At 44.8% G+C, this 22,481-nt stretch overlaps 1 protein-coding gene across 1 annotated transcript in view; it reads right to left on the bottom strand.

Moving 5' to 3' along the window:
* The window catches only part of FER1L5 (fer-1 like family member 5), a 97,903-nt gene that overhangs the window by 17,742 nt on the left and 57,680 nt on the right, over nt 1-22,481 (bottom strand). Inside the window, exons 22-35 of the mRNA XM_015408148.1 lie at nt 21,838-21,940; nt 21,516-21,679; nt 20,871-21,047; nt 19,419-19,557; nt 16,067-16,248; nt 10,873-10,971; nt 9,367-9,528; nt 8,697-8,862; nt 6,625-6,647; nt 5,906-5,962; nt 4,166-4,282; nt 3,511-3,642; nt 2,755-2,910; nt 851-942 (exon numbers count right to left, since the gene is read on the bottom strand). Coding sequence (XP_015263634.1) covers nt 851-942; nt 2,755-2,910; nt 3,511-3,642; nt 4,166-4,282; nt 5,906-5,962; nt 6,625-6,647; nt 8,697-8,862; nt 9,367-9,528; nt 10,873-10,971; nt 16,067-16,248; nt 19,419-19,557; nt 20,871-21,047; nt 21,516-21,679; nt 21,838-21,940 — 1,769 coding nt within the window. The remainder of the gene's footprint in view (nt 1-850; nt 943-2,754; nt 2,911-3,510; nt 3,643-4,165; nt 4,283-5,905; nt 5,963-6,624; nt 6,648-8,696; nt 8,863-9,366; nt 9,529-10,872; nt 10,972-16,066; nt 16,249-19,418; nt 19,558-20,870; nt 21,048-21,515; nt 21,680-21,837; nt 21,941-22,481) is intronic.

The raw sequence follows: 22,481 nt of genomic DNA, 5'->3' as shown, positions 1-22,481 counted from the left end.
CAAAGGAGTCTCAGAGCGGCTTACAAACTCCTTTCCCTTCCCCTCCCCACAACAGACACCCTGTGAGGTAGGTGGGGCTGAGAGAACTCTTGACAGAAACTGCTCTTTTTCAAGAACAGCTGTGCCAGAACTACGGCTTGCCCAAGGTCATCCAGCCTGGTGCAAGTGGAGGAGTGGGGAGTAAACCCGGTTCTCCCAGATTAGAGTCCGCACACTTAACCACTACACCAAACTTGTCATTAATTGTCTTTCCATTATCTATCACATTTCTGAACTTTTGTTCCTGCAAAGAGCTCAGGGTGGCTTATGTGGCTCACTTCTTCATTTTGTCTTCACAACAAATCTGTATGTTAGATAAGGCTGAGAGAAAGTGACAGGCCAAAGGTCAACCAGCGGCAAAATCCAGAACGAAACCTATGTTTTCCTCCTACTAGTCTATCTCATTGCTCCACACACACACTTCTTGAGTCCCCCAAAGATAACATACTGGCACTAGGGATGTGTGAGTGACTTCCTTTGAAGACTGTTTGGAAGTTTCAGGAGAAGTGGGGTAGAGTGGCCACTGAGTCTCTCAATAGTGTGGTCCCATATTCTTCCACATGATTACCTATTTGTCACTGAGTTGTGGGACACACAGAAGCATGTTGTTGTTGACTCTGGATCTCCTGCTCTGCAGGGTACCAAGGGTACCAAGGTGCCTCCTTGCCACTTCAGGTTTCTGTACTTTCTCATACTATCTATCTACTGTATGAGTGGGGAACAGCATTAGCCAAGATGTGGGCAAAGAGATCAGACACAAGAAAGAGATAGACATTCCAGCATTTCTGGAATCTGTCTTGCTGGACTTTACCTTCCAAAGACAGGATTGAGGGTGTTGGCAATATATGCATCGCTTTCCCCCAGCCTTTTCTTCCCCAGCTTGATCCAGATGTAGGGGTCACACTGCAGCGGGAAAAATAGATCATTAGGAGACAATTTCCACTTCACTGGCATAATGCTCTTTTCACATGCATGCCCATGAACTGGAACAAGAAAGGGGATGATGGTGACAGAAACTGCACAGATTCATACTGTCAACAATGAAGACATAGGCCCATTCTGCATCTAGCATTTGCTCCGTTGTTCTACGAAACCCACGTTGGAACAGATATTCCCCTCTACATTGCATGCCACTTTCACTTTCTTTGATTGTCAGATTTTATGGTAGCCTCCACACTGCATGCCGGTTTCATTTCCTGTGATCTCTCCATTTTATGGTACCATCTGCATAGATTTATGGCCGTTTTATGTCTGCTCAGGGGTGACTCTGCGGTCAGTATGGTGTTGGTCTGGGGTATTTGAATGTGGTTTTGAGCTGCATCTTTTTTTGTTCCAGTGTGGGTTTGGTAAGACAACGGGGCAAATTCTAGATGCAGAATGGGCCATAATAGGTAGAGAAGAGGTTTCCCTCATGGTATATGAGCTTGGTTCCAAAGTGTGTATGCCAGTCAGACATTCCAACAAGTCAAATGCTCGCTCAGCCATTGGCCTTTCCCCCACAATTCAGTGGGGTTTGTCCACATTTTAAAATAATTTTATTTTCCATGGCACATGTATATATATATATATGTTCACCCTTGATACTGGAACAGAAATCTTTAAAAAGCAAAACTGATCTGATATCTGAGGGCAGAGTACGTGTGTTGGTGAAATGGAAGGTGCTAGGAAGGCTACACCCCACACAGCTGACTATTTCTTTTTTCAAACTGAATCATGCTGCAAATTTGCAGAACTATTTTTCCAAGGCTCTCCCTGGAAGAAATGGTATGTATACTGAATGCAATAATGTGTCTCCCAAACTCTCCCCACTACTATTTAAAAAAAGAAAAGAGTTGCCTCTTCACCTCAGGTCTCCCCACAAGCAAAAGGCTACCCTGAGAACTTGGGGATGTGGAGCAATACTTACAGGCTAGTACAGGAATACAGTTCGTATTACCAATAGGCCTCCCATTTACCTGTCTGGGGAAGGGAATTACCAGCCTGCAGACCCAGCTTCCTACCCCTAAGAAACTGAGGAGGGGAAGAAAAAAAATGGCCTCCACATAGTGATGCTCAAGGATTTCCCCCTGGTCTCTGTGGTAAAGACCACAGGGAGGCAGCTTAGAGCATCACTCAAAAGTGACATCACAGCCTCACCAAACTCCACCAAGCCTGTAGCTAGAGTGGGGCATCTCAGGGCAAGGGTGTAGACTTTCCAATTTCCCGGGGGGGGCTGGGGCTGGGCCAGAGGCATTGCTTTGCTAGGAGCAAGGGTGGCTCCCGGGGGAGGCTGAGCAGCTTCCTGAAAATTTCGGCGGGGGCTGAAGCCCCGCCGCCCCCACGAAGATTACGCCTATGTCTCAGGGCCAGACCCCACCCCCTGACTTACTGCCCAGGCCTCCTAACTTCCCAACCAGCCAGTTTATTTTATTTTTCATGCATGTCATGGCCACGCCAAGCTGAGCCGTTGCCCCACTCTGCCTGCCAGCGGTGTACCTCTGGCTGGCTGTGAGAGAGGTATGCCACAGAGCACATCTGGTCCCTACTCCAGCCCTCTCACTCTCATCACTTTTAAAAACATTTTACTCTTTTGTCGCTCCTGACATTGTGCCCCCTAACTTATTTACATGCCCCCAAGTCACAAATCCTGATTACAGCCCTGAACTCCAACCTTCCCAGGAACCGCCCCCCAAATCTCCCAGCAATTGCCAAGGCAGTGTTGGAAACCCTCCTTACCAGTCCATTTCTATCCTTTGGCTGGAGATCAAAAGCCCGGACAATGTAGATTCGAACTAGACACTCCTGGGGGAGGCTTTCGGGAAGCTCTTGAAACTGGCGTGGAGGAGGTGGAACATTTGGGTCTTCTGGCAGTGGGTAGATCTGGAAAAGCCCCTGCAAACACAGCAGAATTTAATGTAAGCGGTTGGTGTGCCACAGCACCCACCGAGGGCAAGGATCCTGCATACTGAACAGCCGCATATCAGATGCAAGAAATTCAGCAGACAAAACCTTTCCTGGCTTGAAGATGCTATCAGATGCAGTTTTCCTACTTTTTGTGCAGTTAATAAAGGCTCAGAGGCTAGGGGGGTGTTATGTACATGGACCGCCTCCAGGGGTCTGCGGACAGGCCAGAGCTTGGATCCGAAAACAAAGGAAACTTCGGATCCTGGATTCCCCAGCCTCAACCAATAGCCACCTTGGCGGGACATTTAAACCCTCCAATGGGAGTGGGGGTGGGGGTTGCTGGTGGATATGTATATAGTGGGCCCTGTTGGCCGTTAGAGTTAGTCTTTGTCTATGTGAAGTACAATAAACGTGTGCTACAGCATGTCGTCGTCCGAGTCCTCCATGCGGCGAACCCAGTACTTTTCAGGGGGGAATGGCAATTCTACTTCACAAGCCTATCACACAATTTATGGATCGTATCTGGCGTATCACTTTTTCTGATTTTTGTAGTTAGATTAGAAAACAGACTGTAGGGTCAGTTCTCACCTTGAACTCTCCCCCCACCATGGGGTCCTCAATGGATTCATCTTTCACCTTTCCCCGGTTCAGTCGAAAGGTCTGGCAGAAATCTTGCAAGCCACGGAACTCTGGCATCTCCTCAAGCTCACAGTTATAGATCTGGGAGTGGGCAGAGAGGATATGGAAGTGGGCAGAGAGGATATGGACTGTCTGCACAGGTGGTATGCAGGCTCGGACTTTAGGTGCCTTTTTCTGGGCACTTGGGCCCCACAAATCCCACCGCTGCAGACCAGCAGCCAGCCTCTAAGTGAGCTGTTGAGGCTTCACATCACATGACAACAAGAAAGGCAGAAGCCCCCCAGTCCTGTGGCAAATCCAAGGGTGTACAGCATTTACAGTGGAGAATTTGTGGACAGAAAAGGGGTGTTGAATCTTTTCCGTGTTTCCGATTCTTCCCTGCAAATGCTCGCCAACATCTCTGCCTAACTAGGCTCCAAAACCCATAAGTAAGCCTAGCTGGGGAAAAAATAGCTTTGGGAAGGGTGCAGTTGCAGGGGAGAATTGACAAATGCAGAAGAGGGCAAAAGTGTGGCTTCCCTCCTGCCGATTCTCCAAATTCCCTTCTCAGCAAAGGTGGGTTAGAGAACATACCAGCTCCTGCCATTCTGTAACACATGCCCACCTTTATAGTATCATAGCCCTTCTCCAGGTAGTGTCCGCTCTTTGACAGATCTCCCACAGTTGCATAATACTTGCTCCACCAGTCAACTTCCTCCTCCTCCTCTGCTGCAGCCTCCTCCTAAGGGAGAAGGAAAAGCAGCTGTGATGGGTCGTGTTCATATTGAAAGCTTTCGGTGCAACAGTAGCCTTACAATGCCCTTACCATGGATTTGCCCTGCAGGATTTGAACCGCTTAGCTCATCCGCAGAGCTTTGCCAGACAAAGGTCAGACTTATTTGGCTTATGGGTGGAAGGGTACATTTCTCTGTGTGCATGTGGAATTATTATAGATGCAGGCCTCAGGTACAACCTCAGACTTTTTGACGTCTTAGATGGGGGGAAAAATCACCTAATCTAAGCACCATCACTAATGGACAACAGAAACAAATAACTGGAAAATTCTTCTGTGCAGGCCCCATTGAAATGAAAGAGAGTGGTGCAAGAGTACATTCATCTCTCTGGGCTAAGAAGATATAATTGACTGATCTTGGCCAATATCTTAATGTAAGAGAGCCAGTGCAGTGCAGCACTGCCACTGCCAGTGTTGGACTAGGCCAGGGTGGACAGCAGGTTCAAATACCCATGGAAAGCAAGGCTCAAACAGACAAGTCACTGTGATCCAAGATAACATGATCCGAGATAACGTGATTTGTCTACAAAATGCCATTTGCAATCTCAGTTAGCCTTGGGGCGATATGGGTAAGAGAGGCCACTGCCAGTGTTGGACTAGGCCAGGGTAGACTGCAGGTTCAAATCCCCATGGAAAGCAAGGCTCAAACAGACGAGATACTGTGATCCGAGATAACGTGATTCGTCTACAAAATGCCATTTGCAATTTCAGTTAGCCTTGGGGCTATATGGGTAAGAGAAAGGGGCTTTAATTCTGCGATCTCTGTTAGGTTTTGCTGAACGAAATCTCATTGCTCGTTATCAGCATTTTACAAGGAGAAAAGATCTCCTGCCATATAAAACGTTAATAACAAAGTAGGAAGTTTGTTATTAGCACTTAGCACTCTGCAAACTCTAAGGCAAACTGAGGCTGCGTGAATGTACAGTTTGCATTTTATGGACAGAACAGCTCATTTCCTCTGTCTTAGACCTCAGTGGATAGCCATGGGCCAGTCACTCCTTCTCAGCTCTCCCCTCCTCACAAGATTGCTATGGCAGTAAAATGGAGGAGAGGAAAATCCATAAGATGCTACCAGTAGTTTCTTGGAGGAAGGGGCAGGAGATAAAATCTGGTAGCAGTGGGAGGTGTTCTCAAGTCACAGATGAATTAATTACTTGGTCTTCATCTCCAGCTTCTAAAAACTGTGTTGCAACTTCCTGTCTTTTCTTTAAAGTTCTGTTACATACCACCAGGCTATAGAAAACTAGTAGTAATATGGCCACTGTTAAAATAAATCAGGATGAATATGAATTCATACTACCAAGGTACCCAGGGATCTGCAGGATCTGAGCCACAGAATGCTGGGACAAATGAGACACAGCAGGGAAATCCACCTTCGCTTCTCCATGTGTCTTTGGTATTGCATTGTGTCAAATGAAAACATTTCCATGTTTATAACACAGAAGAGGGAGATGCCCTCATTGCTTCTCAGATCAGATGGTAGATTAAATCAGAGACTGGCTTCTGAGCTTTCTGGTCGATTAGAACACAGCTGTGTCTAAGTCAAATATTACCCAAGGCAGCATAACTCACCTGCTCCTTTTTTTCCTTCTTCCAGAACCACAACTTGGAGACTGTTTTGCTTGGTCTCTAAAAAAAGAATAAAAAATAAATGAATCCTGCACGGGAGGGCAACGTCTCTGCTGTTATTAATCCAATGCAAAAGAGTTTGTGGCATACTCCTAGAAGGGCACTTTATTTGCAAGGACCTATGATGAGGTCTAACACACATGGCCCATGTCATATATAGGCTGGCAATATGACAAGAAAGTACTCCTCAACTCTCTAAGATATGTTGTGGTTCCTCAGCAGGCAAATTGTACTGTGTTGTCAGAAATCTGGGGAGCAACAGGGCCTTGAGTAGGGACTGCAGTGGTTCAGTTCTTCCCGTGAGTGACGAATGCAGTAAAACCCGATGATCACACAAGGAAAGAACTGTGCTGCTGCTTCCAACCCTATCTTGGGAGTTTACTGTGATATCCCAGGCAATGCTGAGATGATGTGATGGGCCACTTCCTCAATCAACTCAATGATGCTAGGCCACGGGGAGGGAATGTGGCTCAGTGGAACAACCTCTGCTTGGCCTGCAGAAGGTCCCATGTTCAGTCCTCAATATCGCTAGTTAAAATGACCAGGCAGTAGGTGACATTGAAAGACCTCTACCTGCGACCCTGGAGAGCCACTGCCAGACTGAGTAGAGAACACAGATATTTGTGGACCAGTGGTCTGATTAAAACATGCTAAACAAATACATAAAATAAAGCTATGATACCATCTGTAAGGAAGAAAGGAAACGCTTAACGAGACAAGGGATATGACTTCAAGCCAGAGAAAACACTCACCCCTTTTATCTTTCCCTTAGAAATGGCTGTTCGGTGAAGAAGAAGAAATAAAGAGAACATGAAATTAATAGGAAGCTCAAAGCCTTTGTGTTAGAAATGCACAAGAACAGATTGTCTCTGACAAAAAATGTATAATATTTTTATTTGTTGTCTGCTATTCTCAAATCATTTATCTCCCTCCCTCACTCACCAACAGAAGCAGTTAAGAGAGTGTACCAGTGTGAAACCAACAGAAACAATCCCCCCCTTATTAAAAACACATTGTTTGTGTGTTTGTATGTACAGTACTGACAAGTCACAGCAAATTCATGGTGACCCCAGCAAAGGGCTTCAAAGGCAAGTGAGAACCAGAGGTGGTTTGCCATTGCCTTCCTCCTGTTATTTTTGGCCACTGTGTGACACAGAGTGTTGGACTGGATGGGCCATTGGCCTGATCCAACATTGGCTTCTCTTATGTTCTTATGTTCCTCCACAGAGTCTTCCTTCTGAATACTGACTGCTTAGATTCTGAGATCTGACAAGTCCAGGCTATACCATGCCACCTTTCTTCCCCAAAACACACTAGGAAAGCATAATGAACACAAAGTCCTTGGCAACCACTGAATATCTGTAGGGAAGATATTACCTGGGGTAGAAAAAGACCTGCCTCATGTGGCCACCCACCTGAGCTTAGATAACACCGGCACACAGAGTAGAACATGAACTGGGCAGGTTCACATAATAGTAAATTGGGGGTGGGGCTTCCCCCGCTGGCCATCTGGCCGGCGGCGGGTAGAACCCCCCCCCAAACGGGGGACCCCTGGCAAACCGGGGGGGTTGGCAACCCTAGTGACACAGAGTGTTGGACTGGGTGGGCCATTGACCTGATCCAACATTGGCTTCTCTTATGTTCTTATGTTCCTCCACAGAGTCTTCCTTCCGAATACTGACTCTGCTTAGATTCTGAGATCTGGGTTTATATCATGCCACCTTTCTTCCCCAAAACACACTAGGAAAGCATAATGAATACAAAGCCCTTGGCAACCACTGAATATCTGTAGGGAAGATATTTCCTGAGGTGGCCACCCACCTGAGCTTAGATAACACTGGCACACAGAGTAGAATATGAACTGGGCAGGTTCACATAATAGTAAGTGTTCCTTGTGATAAAAACATCCCAGAGTGTGTAGGGCTCTGAAAGTAATAACCAGCACTTTGATCTAAGCCCCGGTGCAGATCAGGAGCCAGTGTAAGTCTTTTTGCACAGCCTGCTCTTCCCCTGCATGAATCCTCATTCTGAACAACTTCAAAAGAGAGTGGGGCTGGTCTCAGGCCTGTATTTTCTGCATCACAAGGAAAGCAGTGGGTGTGTTAAACAGTGGGTTTAACACGGCAGAGGCGAAGGCAGAGTGATTTCAACAAGCAGCAGTTTATTGCATCTCAACAGGAATGCTTTACATGGGGCAACTGCCCTAACTATATACACCTAAGCCACTCCCAGCCCCCATGCAATTGGTGAGTTCAAATGGCCTCTAGGCTCCAGATTGGCTGGCTGCCATCAGGGGCCAATCTGCAGGCAGGTTCCAGGATCCTGTTTGCCTTTGTTCTGGGGCTTCAAGCTCCATCTAGGTGGCCTGGCCAGACAAGCCTTCCCACTCTCCATCTAGGTGGCCTGCCAGACAAGTCCAGGCATGCCTCTTTATGCTGGCTACTAGCAGCTGCAGCAGTTAAGCCTAAGTGGAAGATTGCTCATGTCCAGACATAACAGGGTGAGTGGCAGAGATAGGGCCACAGATGGAAAAAAGGTGGGTGAGGAAGGGTTAAGCACCCCCTGCCTCATTTACCACTTCTCTGCTGCAACCCCCACCCCCACTTTGCAGGTGTTTTTCAGTGACAGGTTCCTAGTCAATGTCTGCTGCAGAAATCTAGTTCAGCCCAGCAAATCTTGCAGTACTGAAACCTAGTGCCTTGAGCCAGGCAAGGAAATTACAAATAGCAGTTACCTCTAAATGGGAGAGTATGGGGCTTTCTCTCTTCCCAAGGATCACAGAAGTACTGGTTCAGAGCCCGGATGGTCGCTTGGCCCACCACTGGCTTGTATCCAAATTCTCTATGATCGATCACTTTCAGCTCAATGGGAGGCGCATAATCTTCATCAACAGGTAGGTACTAAGGGAGATCAATGTGGAATGCATGAAGCAAATTACAGTGGGACCTATGTACAATGAAACAATACAACCTACCTCTATGTGTTTGCAGTGGAAACTTCCTGTAACTTTGGTTCAAGCCCTAGCACAGAGATCCTTGAACTTTGGTATTGCAGTAGGAATGCTATTGTACTGTGTCAAATGAAACCACTTCCAGGTTCTTGACTATCAATAGCTTAAAATGAGCAGAGGCGATGTGAAGATTTTTGTATTAATGAGTGTCAACAGTTAAAAACTGAGTTCCATCTAATGCCACCATGGAAGAATACAAACACAGCCAGAGCCTGTTCCCAAATAAGGGTGCACAGGATTGTAGCCTTGAGGGGGGGCGCCATCAGGTTGACCACTGTGGAGAACAGGATGGAGATTTAGTCTGTTTATGATATCTGCTTGTGAACAAACACCCAGGGAAAGACTTTTTGCAAATTATCTCTCCTGCCCCCTACTGGCCAATAAGGCTGCTCACCACATGCATGAGAAAGATGTTAATTGAAAAATTGGGGTTTTCATGGATGTTCAAGATGATCGGAGTTTCAATAGATTCCTCTCCACACTCCACAGTGAGACTTGGAGAGGAGACAGCCAACAGGTTGAAGGTCTTCATGTTTCGGAGGCCCCAAGCCAGGATCTGCAGGGAAGCCATAATCAATATTTTTAAAAGATGGACTCAAAAAAGAGAGAGGTCTGAAAACTTATTTGGCAGAAGTTTGTTGATTTGTTTTAGTACCAAACTAGGAGTTAGCCTATCTCAGCTCTTCTCCCGTCTTCTCCTCTACTGTCTCTGTTTTAGTATCTTATTTTTTAAAGTTTTAATTCCAAAAAGCGAGTAGATATTATTTTGAAATCAAGAGTTCCAATATAATATTAACAAAATCCTTTTGTTGACAAAATGCCCTTTAACACTCTGGTGATATGCCATTGCATTACAGTGGTGTGGGCAAAATGTGTTTAAACCAGTTAATCAATTGTGGTAGAAGAGAGTTCCAGTAATACCCCATAGTTCAGCCTTCCATCTTTCAATCACTTGGCTGCGTGCTTTGCTTTTGTTTATATTGTACACATGTATAAAAAATGTAAAGCAATTAATTTGTATGTTTAGCAATATTTGTTCCTATATTCACATTCACACACGCACACACACAAATTAAATACAAAAAACCACTTCCCAAGGGTTTGGTATTATCAAGTGTCAAACCCTGGAATTGGACCTAGCTGGCTAAAGAGAGAGGAAGAGGCTCAATTATCAAAGGAACTATTATGGCTCTATCTGCAACATATGGCGTTCAAAACCCTCTAGAAGCAACTACTGTAGATACACTGCTACCGACCTTCCTCAGCCTGCAGTTCAGCGTCTTAACCACTTGAGCCACCACAGCTCCTAACGGTTTGGTATTATCAAGTGTCAAACCCTGGAATTGGACCTAGCTGGCTAAAGAGATAGGAAGAGGCTCAATTATCAAAGGAACTATTGTGGCTCTATCTGCAACATATGGCGTTCAAAACCCTCTAGAAGCAACTACTGTAGATACACTGCCAAGGTAATGGTCCATTCATCTGTCCTTCCCACTGGCACTTGAAATCACATTCCTATGGCTACACCAACTGTCCATTTCCCGCTTTTATAGAACCATGTACAACATGGATGGAGAAGGAACTGGTATCTAGGGCTTTGATGTGGCCCACCCCCTTTTACTCCTTTGTATAACCCTCATTATAAAAGACTCCATTTATTATACATATCAATCACAGCCACACCAACTCCCTGCCAAAGCGTCCTTCTTACTGTTCAAAATGGGGGCACGGCACTAAGGAGCCTCTTGCCTGTGCACTGGATCCTGAAGGTGTGACCCAGTGAGCAAAGCCAATTTTGCTGGCTCTTCAGCCTTTGCTCCAGTCATAATACAGCCCATAAAAAAAACCAACTCGCACACCAGAGAGCTACTAGGCTCAAGGCCTACACTGTTGTGCTCACCTCAATGGCCATCAGCTTCAAGACGGGTCGGATTGTTTTAGGGATGGTGAACACCCCATCTTTCCACGCTGGTGGAGGATGCTTTCCCAAGGCTTCATCCTGCAGGGGGAAGTTGGGATTTTTGTTGAAGGGAGGCCCACACTACTAGTCTTTTTTAAAAAAAAAAATAAAGTTTTTATTTTTTGTTATAAGCATTATTTACATTCCACATATACATTTATCCATACATTAGAGTCATTAACCATCAACTAAGTTTTCTATCCATACATATACTTTTGTCCATCTTTTATCATGTACCTTTTCATTCTTATTTTGTAGCCTCAGGCTCACATCATCCATTTGTGCTAGTTCTAACATTTTAAATGCTAGATCTTCTCTTGAGGGGTGTATCATTTTCCAATAGCCTTGTATTTTGCTACAATTCCACCACATATGGTAAAAGGTCCCTACTTTAGCATTACACTTCCAGCACTGGCTGGAACTGCCCGGATAACATTTAGCAATTTTATCTGGGGACCAATACCATCTGTGTACCATCTTGTATACATTTTCCTTATAAGCTATGGCTCGCATATATTTAACCGATTTCCAACTTTTACACCATTGTTCAGCCTCTATTGTTCCCCACACTACTAGTCTTGAATGGGTTGAGTTTCCACCCTTGTCCAGGCATAGATAATCATTTTAGTGAGAGTTGAAAGAGGTTTCATTTCCAGTGGCATGCATGTTCATTCCATTTGCTCCATTGTCATCTTTGGCCAAACAAACTTGGGAACCTATACAAAAACTGTGTGAAAAACCTATTTACCAGCAGCAAAAATGGGATAACCGTGCATACCCCAAGCAGCAATCCCTCTTTTAATCTGCCTTCAGCTCTCTGAGGCCCTTTCTGCACCTGTATTTTGCCTCAGTTTCTGACCGCATCCTATTCTTCTGTTCTGCATTCCCTCTGGCTTTCACTTCTGGTTTGAGTTGGGGCTTTTTCTTGTTTCTGCATTTGTTTTACAGGAATCTACATTCAGACCACTTCCAGCACACTATTACCCCAGTTACCAAATCTCCTTTTACTGTGATTCTCTTCATTGTAGACAAAGCAGCAAGTTAGCTCAAAAAATGTGGCTTTTGCTAGTAGATGCAGAATGCATACAGGATACACAAATAAATAAACTGGGGTGGGGGAAACAGTGCAGAGGAAATGCGTGCAATTGCGAGGTCAGCCCTTAAGGCTTGACTCCTCAGATTCTTCGGAGCAAGCTGTCAGTGCAGAAAGGGCCTGAACACCCCCCCCCAAGCTGTTGCCTGTCTCCAGCCTTTGACAAATTTCCATTTGTTCAATGAGAAACAAGTAACAATTTACTTGGGAAATTCTTTTGTACAATCCCCATAGAAAATGAAAGAAAGAACATAGTAGTGGAATATGTGCTGAGTGACTTCCCATAGGATTGGGACTGAAGGCAAAAACAGCACCATTTGAAGGCACAATTTTTCTAATTATCTTTTTTTTTCTGGGACAAAAACTGCTGGCCATTGTCTTAAGATTTTAACAAGTTACTATTATTCCAGAGTATCTGATATTTCACAATATGGGTGGCCTTCCACCATAGAATCACATCTATATTGTTAAATATTGAGTTTACACTGTACACTGTATCCATCCCACAGAAGGCTTAATGCAAATCAGCAGCAGGGATGAAGGAAACATGCTTCTTCAAACTCCAAGCACAGAACACTTCAGTGCTTAAAGATGCAAATGGACCTGGCCAGAATCAAACAAAGTGTTTACTATTGACCTCTGCTAGTTTGTCACACCTAAAGAACAGAGACTAGGAAAGCCTCTAGGGCCAGGAAGATTGAGAATCATCCTAGAGGGGGACAGACTCTAAAGGGGAGATTATACATTCTCAGGACATAAGCTTTCTCATGCTCTTACACTGGGTCTTTGCTGTAGTTATGAAAGACTAAACCTTTACATCAGGACTCCATCTTGACCATGTGCAGAGGGAAAATGGGGAGAAGTCCCAACTCTGAGAATTAAGGCAATGATTGACTTTCAAATGCTGCAGCTTCCGGAATTATTAGGCTATCCTAATTAAATATTGTTTAAATCTAGGGTTTAGAGTATTGCATATTTCCACCTTTTCTTTGTATCCTTTCTCAGCCTGATGCTTGCATAGACCATATGGACTCTTTTTAATTGTTTATTAAACTTTCAATATTTTGAATGCTTGGAGCCTGAGTTCTGTCATTACACCATGCTTATTCTGTATTCCAAAAAGTAGTAAAAAAGAGGGGTAGTGACTGAGCTCACCATCCTTTGAATGTGAGAGCTGGAAAACATGAAAGTGAAATAGATTGTTCTTGTGCTCCCTAGTATGAGGAAGTGGAAGATGTAACAACTAGGCAGAGCTTAAAATGGCAGTGCATTGTACAAATCCATCTAGAAGAAGATACTCTTTGAGGTTTATTTGTACCAGTGGATACTACACAGAGAGGTTGGTACCCCAGGAAGTAAGAGAAAGGGGTAGTGTTCTTTGGCAGAGACCTGGGATGGCCATGGAACTTTTCTAAGCTCCTCGGAACCTGAGAGAGTGATGCTTGTGAGTCCATTCCTTCACATCCTGATTGTCTTGATGACATCAACTTACTCACTGGTGTAGCTGGTCCTGGCTCTAGGTGCTAGACATAGCAGAGGGCCTACCCCCCTCACTAAAACAAAGAGAGAGAAGGCAAAGCAACCCGAACAGGATGCAGCTCTCTCTCTCTCTCTCTCTCTCTCTCTCTCTGTGAAGCAGCAAGCAGAGGGGGATTACTTTTTAACCTTCTCCTCTGCCCTACAGATTCAGGTACTAGAAGGAGTCTGACTGTTTTGGAGCCAGAACAGAAACTCCCTCCAGGACTAAGACAATTCAGTGCTCCCCAGCTCTGGCAAAATGCTGGAGCTGGGAAATTGGCTGAGAAACTAGACTGGGCTGATCAGAAGGATGAAGGAATCTCACTTTGAAGTAAAAGGGAACTTGCACTTTGGGTAGAATCCAGTCCTTTTTCTTCTTTCTAGTTTCCTTTCTTTGAGTATGGCCAACCCAACAGGGCCAAATGCCAGCCTGATTAAGGGGTGCCTAGAGCAAAGAATCGGAGACTTCACATTCTCCATTTGTAGCTTTGTACATGAGACATTGATCCCTGCCCTTACCCTGGTTTTGGGTATCCCATTTACTCAAACCTGAGGATCTTGGAGGGCAATAGAGATAATCCCAGAGAAAAACCCTTTATTGAATGCCTATAAGGTTGTGTACCCAGGTACACTCACCCAGTAACAGGAACTTTTCTTAATTTATGATCAACCCTATATATTCCTACTGATTTAATGATGAGTGTTTCTGGGCATAATTCTAAGTGCTGGCATTGATGGATAAGACTGATAAGACCCTAAACATTTTGGGACTGGGGAATGTTAAGCAACCTATATGAAGAAGGCTATTGTAAAGACAGCCTTCTCGGCAGCGGTGCCCCAATTGTCAACCCTTCCATGCTGCCTAGGCTCCCTGTTAAGCCCATCTTGTCTGCCTATTCTATAAATCACATCTAAGGGTTACAGCTTTCTGAAATACATGGTTTTAATTTTTAAATTTTATTTTTTTTTAATTGTATGTTTTATGTCTTTATTGTCTTTTATTGTTAGCTAACTGGAGTATCTTTTTTTTGTATTTTTCATGTGCATGTGAGAATGTGCATGTGAGAATCTGTGTGTGTGCTCACACACCTGGAAGTCATGGCGACCTCTGATGACTGAGCCCTACTGGGGGCCTGGAGGATACTCAGAGAGGTGGCTGAATAAAGCCTGCCCCTGCCTCTGGTATTTCAAGGTCTCCCATCCAAGTACTTGCCAGAGTTGACCCTGCTTAGCTTCCGAGATCCAATGAGATTGGGCTTGCCTGGGCTATCCAGGTCAGGGCAGCTACCTGGAGTACTTTTGAAGTAGACACAGCATCTTAAATACATAACTTAGCAAATAAAACAACTTGGTTTTTAGGATTTCCCATTTTTAATATCAAAGACTGGTGTCCTGGACAGCTGCTTCTTCGCAAGTCCATCTCTCTAAACAGAGGCCCCTCAGCAATTTACTGGAGGGAAACTAGCAGCCTGTCCCTGCCCCCAGCAGTGCATTCAGTAGTACATCAGTGTGTGTTCAGGGAAATATATTGGTTGAAGAGAGACCAGGTAGTTGGAGCCAGGCCTACCAACACTGCGGCAGAATCTGGTGGGCTGATGTGAAGCCTGGAGGAAACTGGTATGTATCTGAGTAGAATGAGGACGGAATTTAGTAGGTCAGGGATCTTGTAATCTGAGCTGGTTTTATAACCTGGTAGAACAAACTTAGAGTCCAGTGGCACCTTTAAGACCAACAAAGGTTTACTCATGGTATGAGCTTTTCTGTGCATGCATACTTTTTCAATCTGTAATGTAATCTGGCAGTTCAGAGACAGTCTAGAAGAACCTGGCCTGTTTAGGATTTCTGTCTTACTCTATAACATCCTGCTGATGTGGTGGCTTTCAACAGGAGCCCCAGAGAACCTGGTATAAGTCCTATGTCCTATTTTTTTTCACCTTGTCCAACAGGAGCTCAAAGGCAGCTAGAAGACGACCTGCAGCTTTCTGTCCATCGGTGATGGGATGAGTGCTGAGACGGGGTACTTTACGTTGCTGGAGATCCAGGCACACTGTTGGTGTACAGAAGCACCTTCCCATGAACAAGTCAGCCTGGCCCCAAAAGGAAGAAATAGTGAGGGCTACCAGTGCTTTTTGTATTTAAGAACTGCTCAGAAACCAATATGTACTGTAGATGCCTGTTGGCAACACAATGGTTATGAAGCTATCAAAAAACTGATAGACATGCTCTGGATTAATAAGCTAAGACTAACCAGGGGCCTGATCAGATATAAGGTAAGATAATATAAAGTGAGGAAATGGAGCAGACCATTATAACATTTATATCCCAGCTTTTCTCTTGGTTCACCACTATGATGATAGGCCACCATTATAACCACCAAAAAGCTATGAGTGATACATCCGGGAATTCCTTCTGGACAAGCCAGGACCATGGTAGCCTAACAATGGCTGAATCCTGATGGTAGATGCAAGCGTTGACTTGGTCCCATTAGTTCAAGTAAGCCTGCAAACAAACCCCGATACATACCACAGGATCGAAGTCATACATCTCCACAGCCACCAATGGTGGATTCTGCTCAACAGACCAAGGGTCTCCATAGATCAAGATCTTTTCAAAGATAAGGGTTTGGTCCCAGCATGGGTGGAGTGTGCCAGACAGGGTCCTGGTTTTCTGGCTCATGTGAAGGAAGGAGACATAGGCAAAAGGATCTAATGTGGAGGAAAGGCCAAAGAATAGGTAGGTCATCACTATGGACTCAAACAGGTACATTCCCTTGCCTCATATATGTTGAATAACTTTGTAAAAAGACACAAGGTGTACCTGCGCTGCAAAGTGCATGGAGATGTGTTAGGGGAATCCATGAGTAAGGCAGGGTGTGTTGGATGGTGGAAGGAAAATGCTTCAAACAATAGAGTGTACAGAGGTAAAACAGTGGAAGAGCTGGATTTAATTCCCCTCATATATATCATTTTCTGTGAAAAATAGACCCTTCCCTTCTCCATTTTACACATGAAACAGTAGGCAGATGAATATAAATACATATGGATCTCTATGTCTGCTTTGACTGTTAACTGGGTTAATCATCATCTCACCCTCCTCCTGGAGAACCTGTAGTTTTATGAGGGCTCTACAACAAAGAATTCTCATAACCTTCACCAAACTACATTTCTCCAGATTCTCTGGGGAAAGCCATAACAGTAAACCCAATAAAAATTTATACTGCTGTTTCCAGAGGCAACATTTCAGATTTTCTTTCTCTGTCCAAATGTCCAGTCAAGATTAAACTGTAACAAGGCATGGTGATTAAAAAAAACACAAAACTCTGTTGTAATTTATAGCAGTATTATCACAAATCAAATATTCACTTTTTCTTGAAGTAAAAGGATTGTGCCTTTGGCTTGTGCATGTTGTGTACTGATCCACTGACTTGGTTTATAATAATAGGTAATGGGTGTACAGAATGAGGGAGAAATATAGATACTCCTGAAAATACCCACTGCTGATTTGAAAAGGTGGCAGGGAGGAGGAAAATGGCTTTCAGTGGTTCCCTTGCCAGCTTCACAGAGAAACAACCTGGGAATTTAAGGGCAACCAGGCTCAAGGGATTCTTGAAAGAAATTGAGAGAAAGGAAGGAATGGAGGGTGAGGACCCTTCCCTTTGTCACGCACCTGCAGAACCCTTACTGCTGCTGCCTGTCAGATCCCTTGCTTGGTAGATATAGCAGCGTAGCTGGTAATAAACAGGGTCTGAAAAATAAATAGGGTTTTGCATATATCCTAGCCTCTTCCTGGCCTGCTTAAGTTGATTCCTTGCAATATTATCCTTCTCCCCACACCACCACAACCTTATAAACATGAAGTTCGAATTGTTCCCCCTCCTCCACAAACCATTCTGTCTAAACTGGAAGTTCAAGTGAATTTGTGTCATCTTCTGACGATAAGCACACGAGGGCCAGACTAGATGTGATGCTGGAATTCTACAACTTTAGGCATGCTTTGACCCTAAAAAAAAAAGCCAAGGGCCCCCCAATATGGATGGGGGGCTGCAGCAGTGGGGAAGATGGCAGTACCTAGGATTGCTTACCTTCAAGTAGCATTTAGAGATCTCCTACTATTAAAATCGATCTCCAGGTGACCGAGACCCTTGGAGGAAATGGCTGCTTTGGACGGTGGAGTCCATGGTATTATCCCCTGCAAATGTCCCTCACCTCCCCAAACCCTGCCCTGCCCAATGTCCTTCCCCTCCTCAACCCCCCCCCCCCAACCCAGAGCTGGTAATCCTAGTAGTACCTATTTTCCCAGTAGAAAAGGTCTCCCTACTTTTAGCTCTGGTAAGGCAGAAAAAGACAGGTACAAAATGGATACCTCTTCTCCCCGCTGGGTCTAAAAGCAGTCTGTGAGAGGGTGTTTTTGATTAAGAAACTGGGATAGGTTAAAACCCCCCCCCCCCACACACTCACACCTTCTCCAGCAGTTGTGTTAAGAGCAGAATTATTCCAAGGGACCTTTTTGATCATTTTTGTACAGTTTATGTTGAATGCACTTTGTTGTTATTTGTAGTTAAGGGAAATAATTTCTCAAAGGGGTTTCTGCTCATCCCTGACTTTCAGAAGCTCTAGTTTTTAGCCAAGGCAATCCCCGGCTTACCCCTCACTCTCTGGCTACTGGAAGAAATGTGTGGGAACCTCCTGTGTAGGTATAACCAACAAACCAGCCTGACCTTAAAAAAAAATCATTTGGGCAAATGTGTGCTCAAGCCCCTACAGAAGCCCCCTTTCCTCATTCTGGGTGTCTAATTCATGGGCAGGGGGAGAAAGGCTCTCTACACATGCTCAGAAGTATCCCAATGTTGTCATTACTTCACATGATGTCAAAGGAAATATTCATAAAAGCAGTCAGATGAGGACATGTTGACCCAGTCACAAGACCAGCTTGACACTGAGAAGTCCCTTAAAACATCCCCTTGCACTTAAAACATACCGAAACTGGTTGACTTAATCGGTTATCCATCCACAAGGGCTGATCTGCTCATGAAGAAAGTAACTAATTTGGGAGGGGGGCAGTCACTGTCACTGCAGAACCACTGCAGTTTCTGGAGCTGGTCTCACAGGTTGCTGTTGTTCTCCAGCACTGAGTGTAACTGCAGAGCCAGCTCCTTAAACCATTCTGAAAATAATGCCCTTCCTCCAGGGAACTCAGGGCGCCAATTATCTCCTCCCCTTTTTATCCTCACAGGAACTCTGTGTGGGAGGCAAGGCTGAGAATGTGCCACCCGTACAAGATCACACTGTGAGCTTCATGGCCAAATGGCCATTTGAACCCAAGTCCATCAAATTCTAGTCCAAGACTATAAACTCTGCAACATTACTTAAAATTTTGGGGTGTGTGATGGGAGCACCCCTTGGGCTGCCATGCTTCTTGCTATCCCCCTGCCATAGTCAACAAATATGCAGTAATCCTTTTTCAGTTCACACCCCAGCTACAATACTGATTGTTGTAGGAGTCTGACACCATTAGCATGTCACAGCCTGGGGAACTCCTACAAGAGCCCTACCCCACCTTCCTGAGTAGATATATATTACCTGCCTACCATTTTTCTTCTCACCTTGACACAGAGAGTACTCCATCTTTCTGTGTTATACCTCTGAGGATACCAGTTACAGCTGCTGGCGAAACGTCAGGCCCTACAATGCCAAGACCACAGCCATACAGCCCGGAAAATCTACAACTACTAATGAACTCTGGTCGTGAAAGCCTTCGACAACACATAAATAAATAAATAATTCTGCCACCCAACCATACTGTCCATAATTTCCTCCAGTTGCATCGGTACTGTTATTTCAAGATTTCTGTGTTCTTTTCCAAACAGGCTACTCACTCCTGAAGATACAGAACAGGAGAGGAGTGTTCATCTTCAGCAGGTTTTGAGAAGAGGTTTTCTTCAGTTCTTTTGCTTCACCTTCTTTCTTCTCTCCAGACATACTTTTTGTTTTCTCTAAGCTGTCAGCTTCCACACCCTAAGGAGGGGACAGTCATAAACCATAAACATTTTATTTAGGGTCATGGGCAACTCTGTCCTAAAACAGAAAACTGAAATTCTGCAAACAAGTAATGCAAATCCTGAGCCAAGAAAAGCTTAATTCCACAACCCATGTAAAGGATCACATTACACAAATTGGATTCTTTGCATAAGTAGTTTCCCCCCCTCATTTTTTTGCCATTCTGCACAATTTATTCTAATTTTGCTAGTCATTATCCTTTTTTTCTTCAGGCTTTCCTTCTTTTTATTCTCCCTGTTTTCCACCTTTGCTTCCCCCAGGCTTTCCTTTGTTTCTTTTTATTCCCAATATCTTTCTCTCTCCCTCCTTCCCCTTAGACTTGCCTTCATTTATTTTTATTTTCCTTATGCCATTCTTTTGCAAACCGAGAAGAGAGGCATTGAGCTTGGCCATCTCAGGTAGCCATTTTGGCTCCACATCCATGGATGCCATTTTGGATTTGACTCTGCCCTGCAGAAATGATTTTGGGATGGCACTCACCACACCTTCTCACAATCCCTAAAGTGTTCACAAGCTTAAAAAGACAGGGGGCCCATTTCAAGTGTTTGAACAGGCAAGTTTCTACCCTCTTCTCCTGTTTTCCTTTTTGTCACTTCACTAACTCTGCCTTCTAGAGAATTTCCAGGCCTTATCAGGCTTAGTTTGAGTTGTGGGGGAGGGATTCTCTGCTTTTTAAATTTACAAAGAAGTCCTTTTCTGTATACCTGGAGAAACCCCCAACTCCAGAGAAAAACACCTACCTGGCCTGTGAGTGACCTTTTTTTTTTTCCTGCTTTAACAGCTATCAGCCATCCACTTTACTATTAAATTAATAATGAGGATGATTACATTGATAGGAAATGAAAGGAAGCAGGGTTGCCAGGTCCCCCCTGACCACTGGGGTGAGGGGTAAGGTTGCCAGTTCCAGGCTGGGAAATTCCTGGAGATTTAGGAGTGGAGCCTGGGGAGGACAGGGACCACAGTGGGGCACAAGGCCATACAGTCCATCCTTTAAGCATCCATTTTCTCCAGGGAAACTGATCTCTGTAGTCTGGGGAGGAGCTGTAATTCCAGGGGATCCCCAGGTCCCACCTAGTGGCTGTCATCCCTATGCAGGAGATACCTGAATGACATCAGTTCATGGAGATGTCAAGCCATTTTCATCTGCCAGGCAGAGGACATGCCAGAAAAGGTTCTTCTTTGCAGGAAAGTGGCTGACTTTCCCTTAATTGCTGGAAGCACCTCCACACCAACTAGAGGGAATGGTGTCTATAATGCCTGCCTTTTCTTACCAGTGAACCCTCCAAGAGAAAAATAGGAGCCACACGGCCAGCTACGATGGGTGTGAGCTTTCTGCACCAGCATCGCCGACGAAACACATCACTTGGTCTCCGCCGCAGGTGAAATTTCCAGCCATAGAGGGGAGCATATTCCCAGGAGTCCTCGCCACTGAACTTCGTTTCTGAGTGCTAAAGGAAAAGGGAGAAAGAAGACTTGAACAGAGCTAGGGGAAAGGCAGGGCCTGAGTGGTATAAAACAGAGGGCTAGCCATGTAAGTCTTTTACAACTAAAATGATGGATGGTCTAATGGCACCCCTGTCATGGCATGAGCTTCCATGGGTTAGAATCCACTTAATGAATCTGAACATGTACTGATGGGATACGCATAAGTTTCTCTGACTGGGCAAACAGCAGCTCCCCAGGGTTGCTACTGACTGAGAAAACGGTACAAGTGGAAGCCTTAATGCTGCCGATCCAAATCAATCCCCTAGAATAATATAAACTTCAGCTGGGCAATCACAGTGCATGTCTGCTTGATGGGGCCCAGGAAAGACCCTGAGAACAGTATATCAAGGAGTTAGGACCTACATGGTCAGTGTGATTCTCCCTCCTGGCCACCATTTCAGAGGTCAGTGCCAACAACTCATGCTAGTTACCAGCCGGAGAAAGGAGGCCATTTGCTGTTCTCGGGTCTCGCCTTGAGTGTCACGGCAGCGCTTCCTGAGCCAGCGCCGACGCCGGTGGGTGTGGTACGTCTTCTCAGCTGCATGCCAAGTACGGGGGATGTCATTGGGTGGAATGCCAACTCCATATTCCCAACCTAAGCAAAGAAATGTGCTCTTATAAGGTCCCAAGGAGAAGACCTAAAAGGATATTCAAACATACCTCTGAGAGACTAGATCAGGTATGAGCCAGAGTGCCAAATCTGCACACTCCCTTGAACCAACCCTGGCAACAAAAACAGAAAAGATGACTTACCAGCATCGTCCACTGCACGGTTCACCTCCACTTTCCAGTCTTCTTCAAAGTGCCAGCCTGGGGGACACACAATCTCTTCCTTTCGGGAGGCAGGAGAGCCGCTCTAGAGCCAAGAGTATATGTGGTAAAACTCATGTGCAATGAAGGTCTAACAACAGCATAAGAAAATCAACTACCTAGAAGCTGCCAAGGATTGGGGCTATGCAAGACTTGAGGATTTGTGGTAAGATTTCTGAAGTGAAACATTTCAATATTTTTATAGTGTCTAAGAAGAAGAGGAAAAAGAGGAAAAAGAGGAAGAAGAAGAGGAAGAAGAGATTGGATTTATACCCTGCCCTTCACTACTTGGAGGAGTCTCAGAGCAGTTTACAAACCCTTTAGGTGCTGAACAAGTAATAGATCTGTGTAATAATAGTAATAATAATGTTATATGCTCCCTACTTCCTTGAAAAGTTCTAGAAGAAGTGCTACTGGGGGTGGTTTTCTCTGTATCAGAACACTGGGGACTTAAGACATCTTGGTAAGATTTGCTTTAGTTACAGATTTACCAAAAAAGCACCAAGTAGAGGCGAAAGGACAGTCCTAGGAGGCATCGGATCTGCTATCCTTCATCATATACTCAGAAGGAGAGATCCTGTACCTCA

This window comes from Gekko japonicus, unplaced genomic scaffold, assembly GCF_001447785.1.
Source record: "Gekko japonicus isolate JY-2015 unplaced genomic scaffold, Gekko_japonicus_V1.1 scaffold139, whole genome shotgun sequence".
Taxonomy (NCBI): Eukaryota; Metazoa; Chordata; class Lepidosauria; order Squamata; family Gekkonidae; genus Gekko; species Gekko japonicus.
This window is presented reverse-complemented; position numbering and strand designations above follow the sequence as displayed.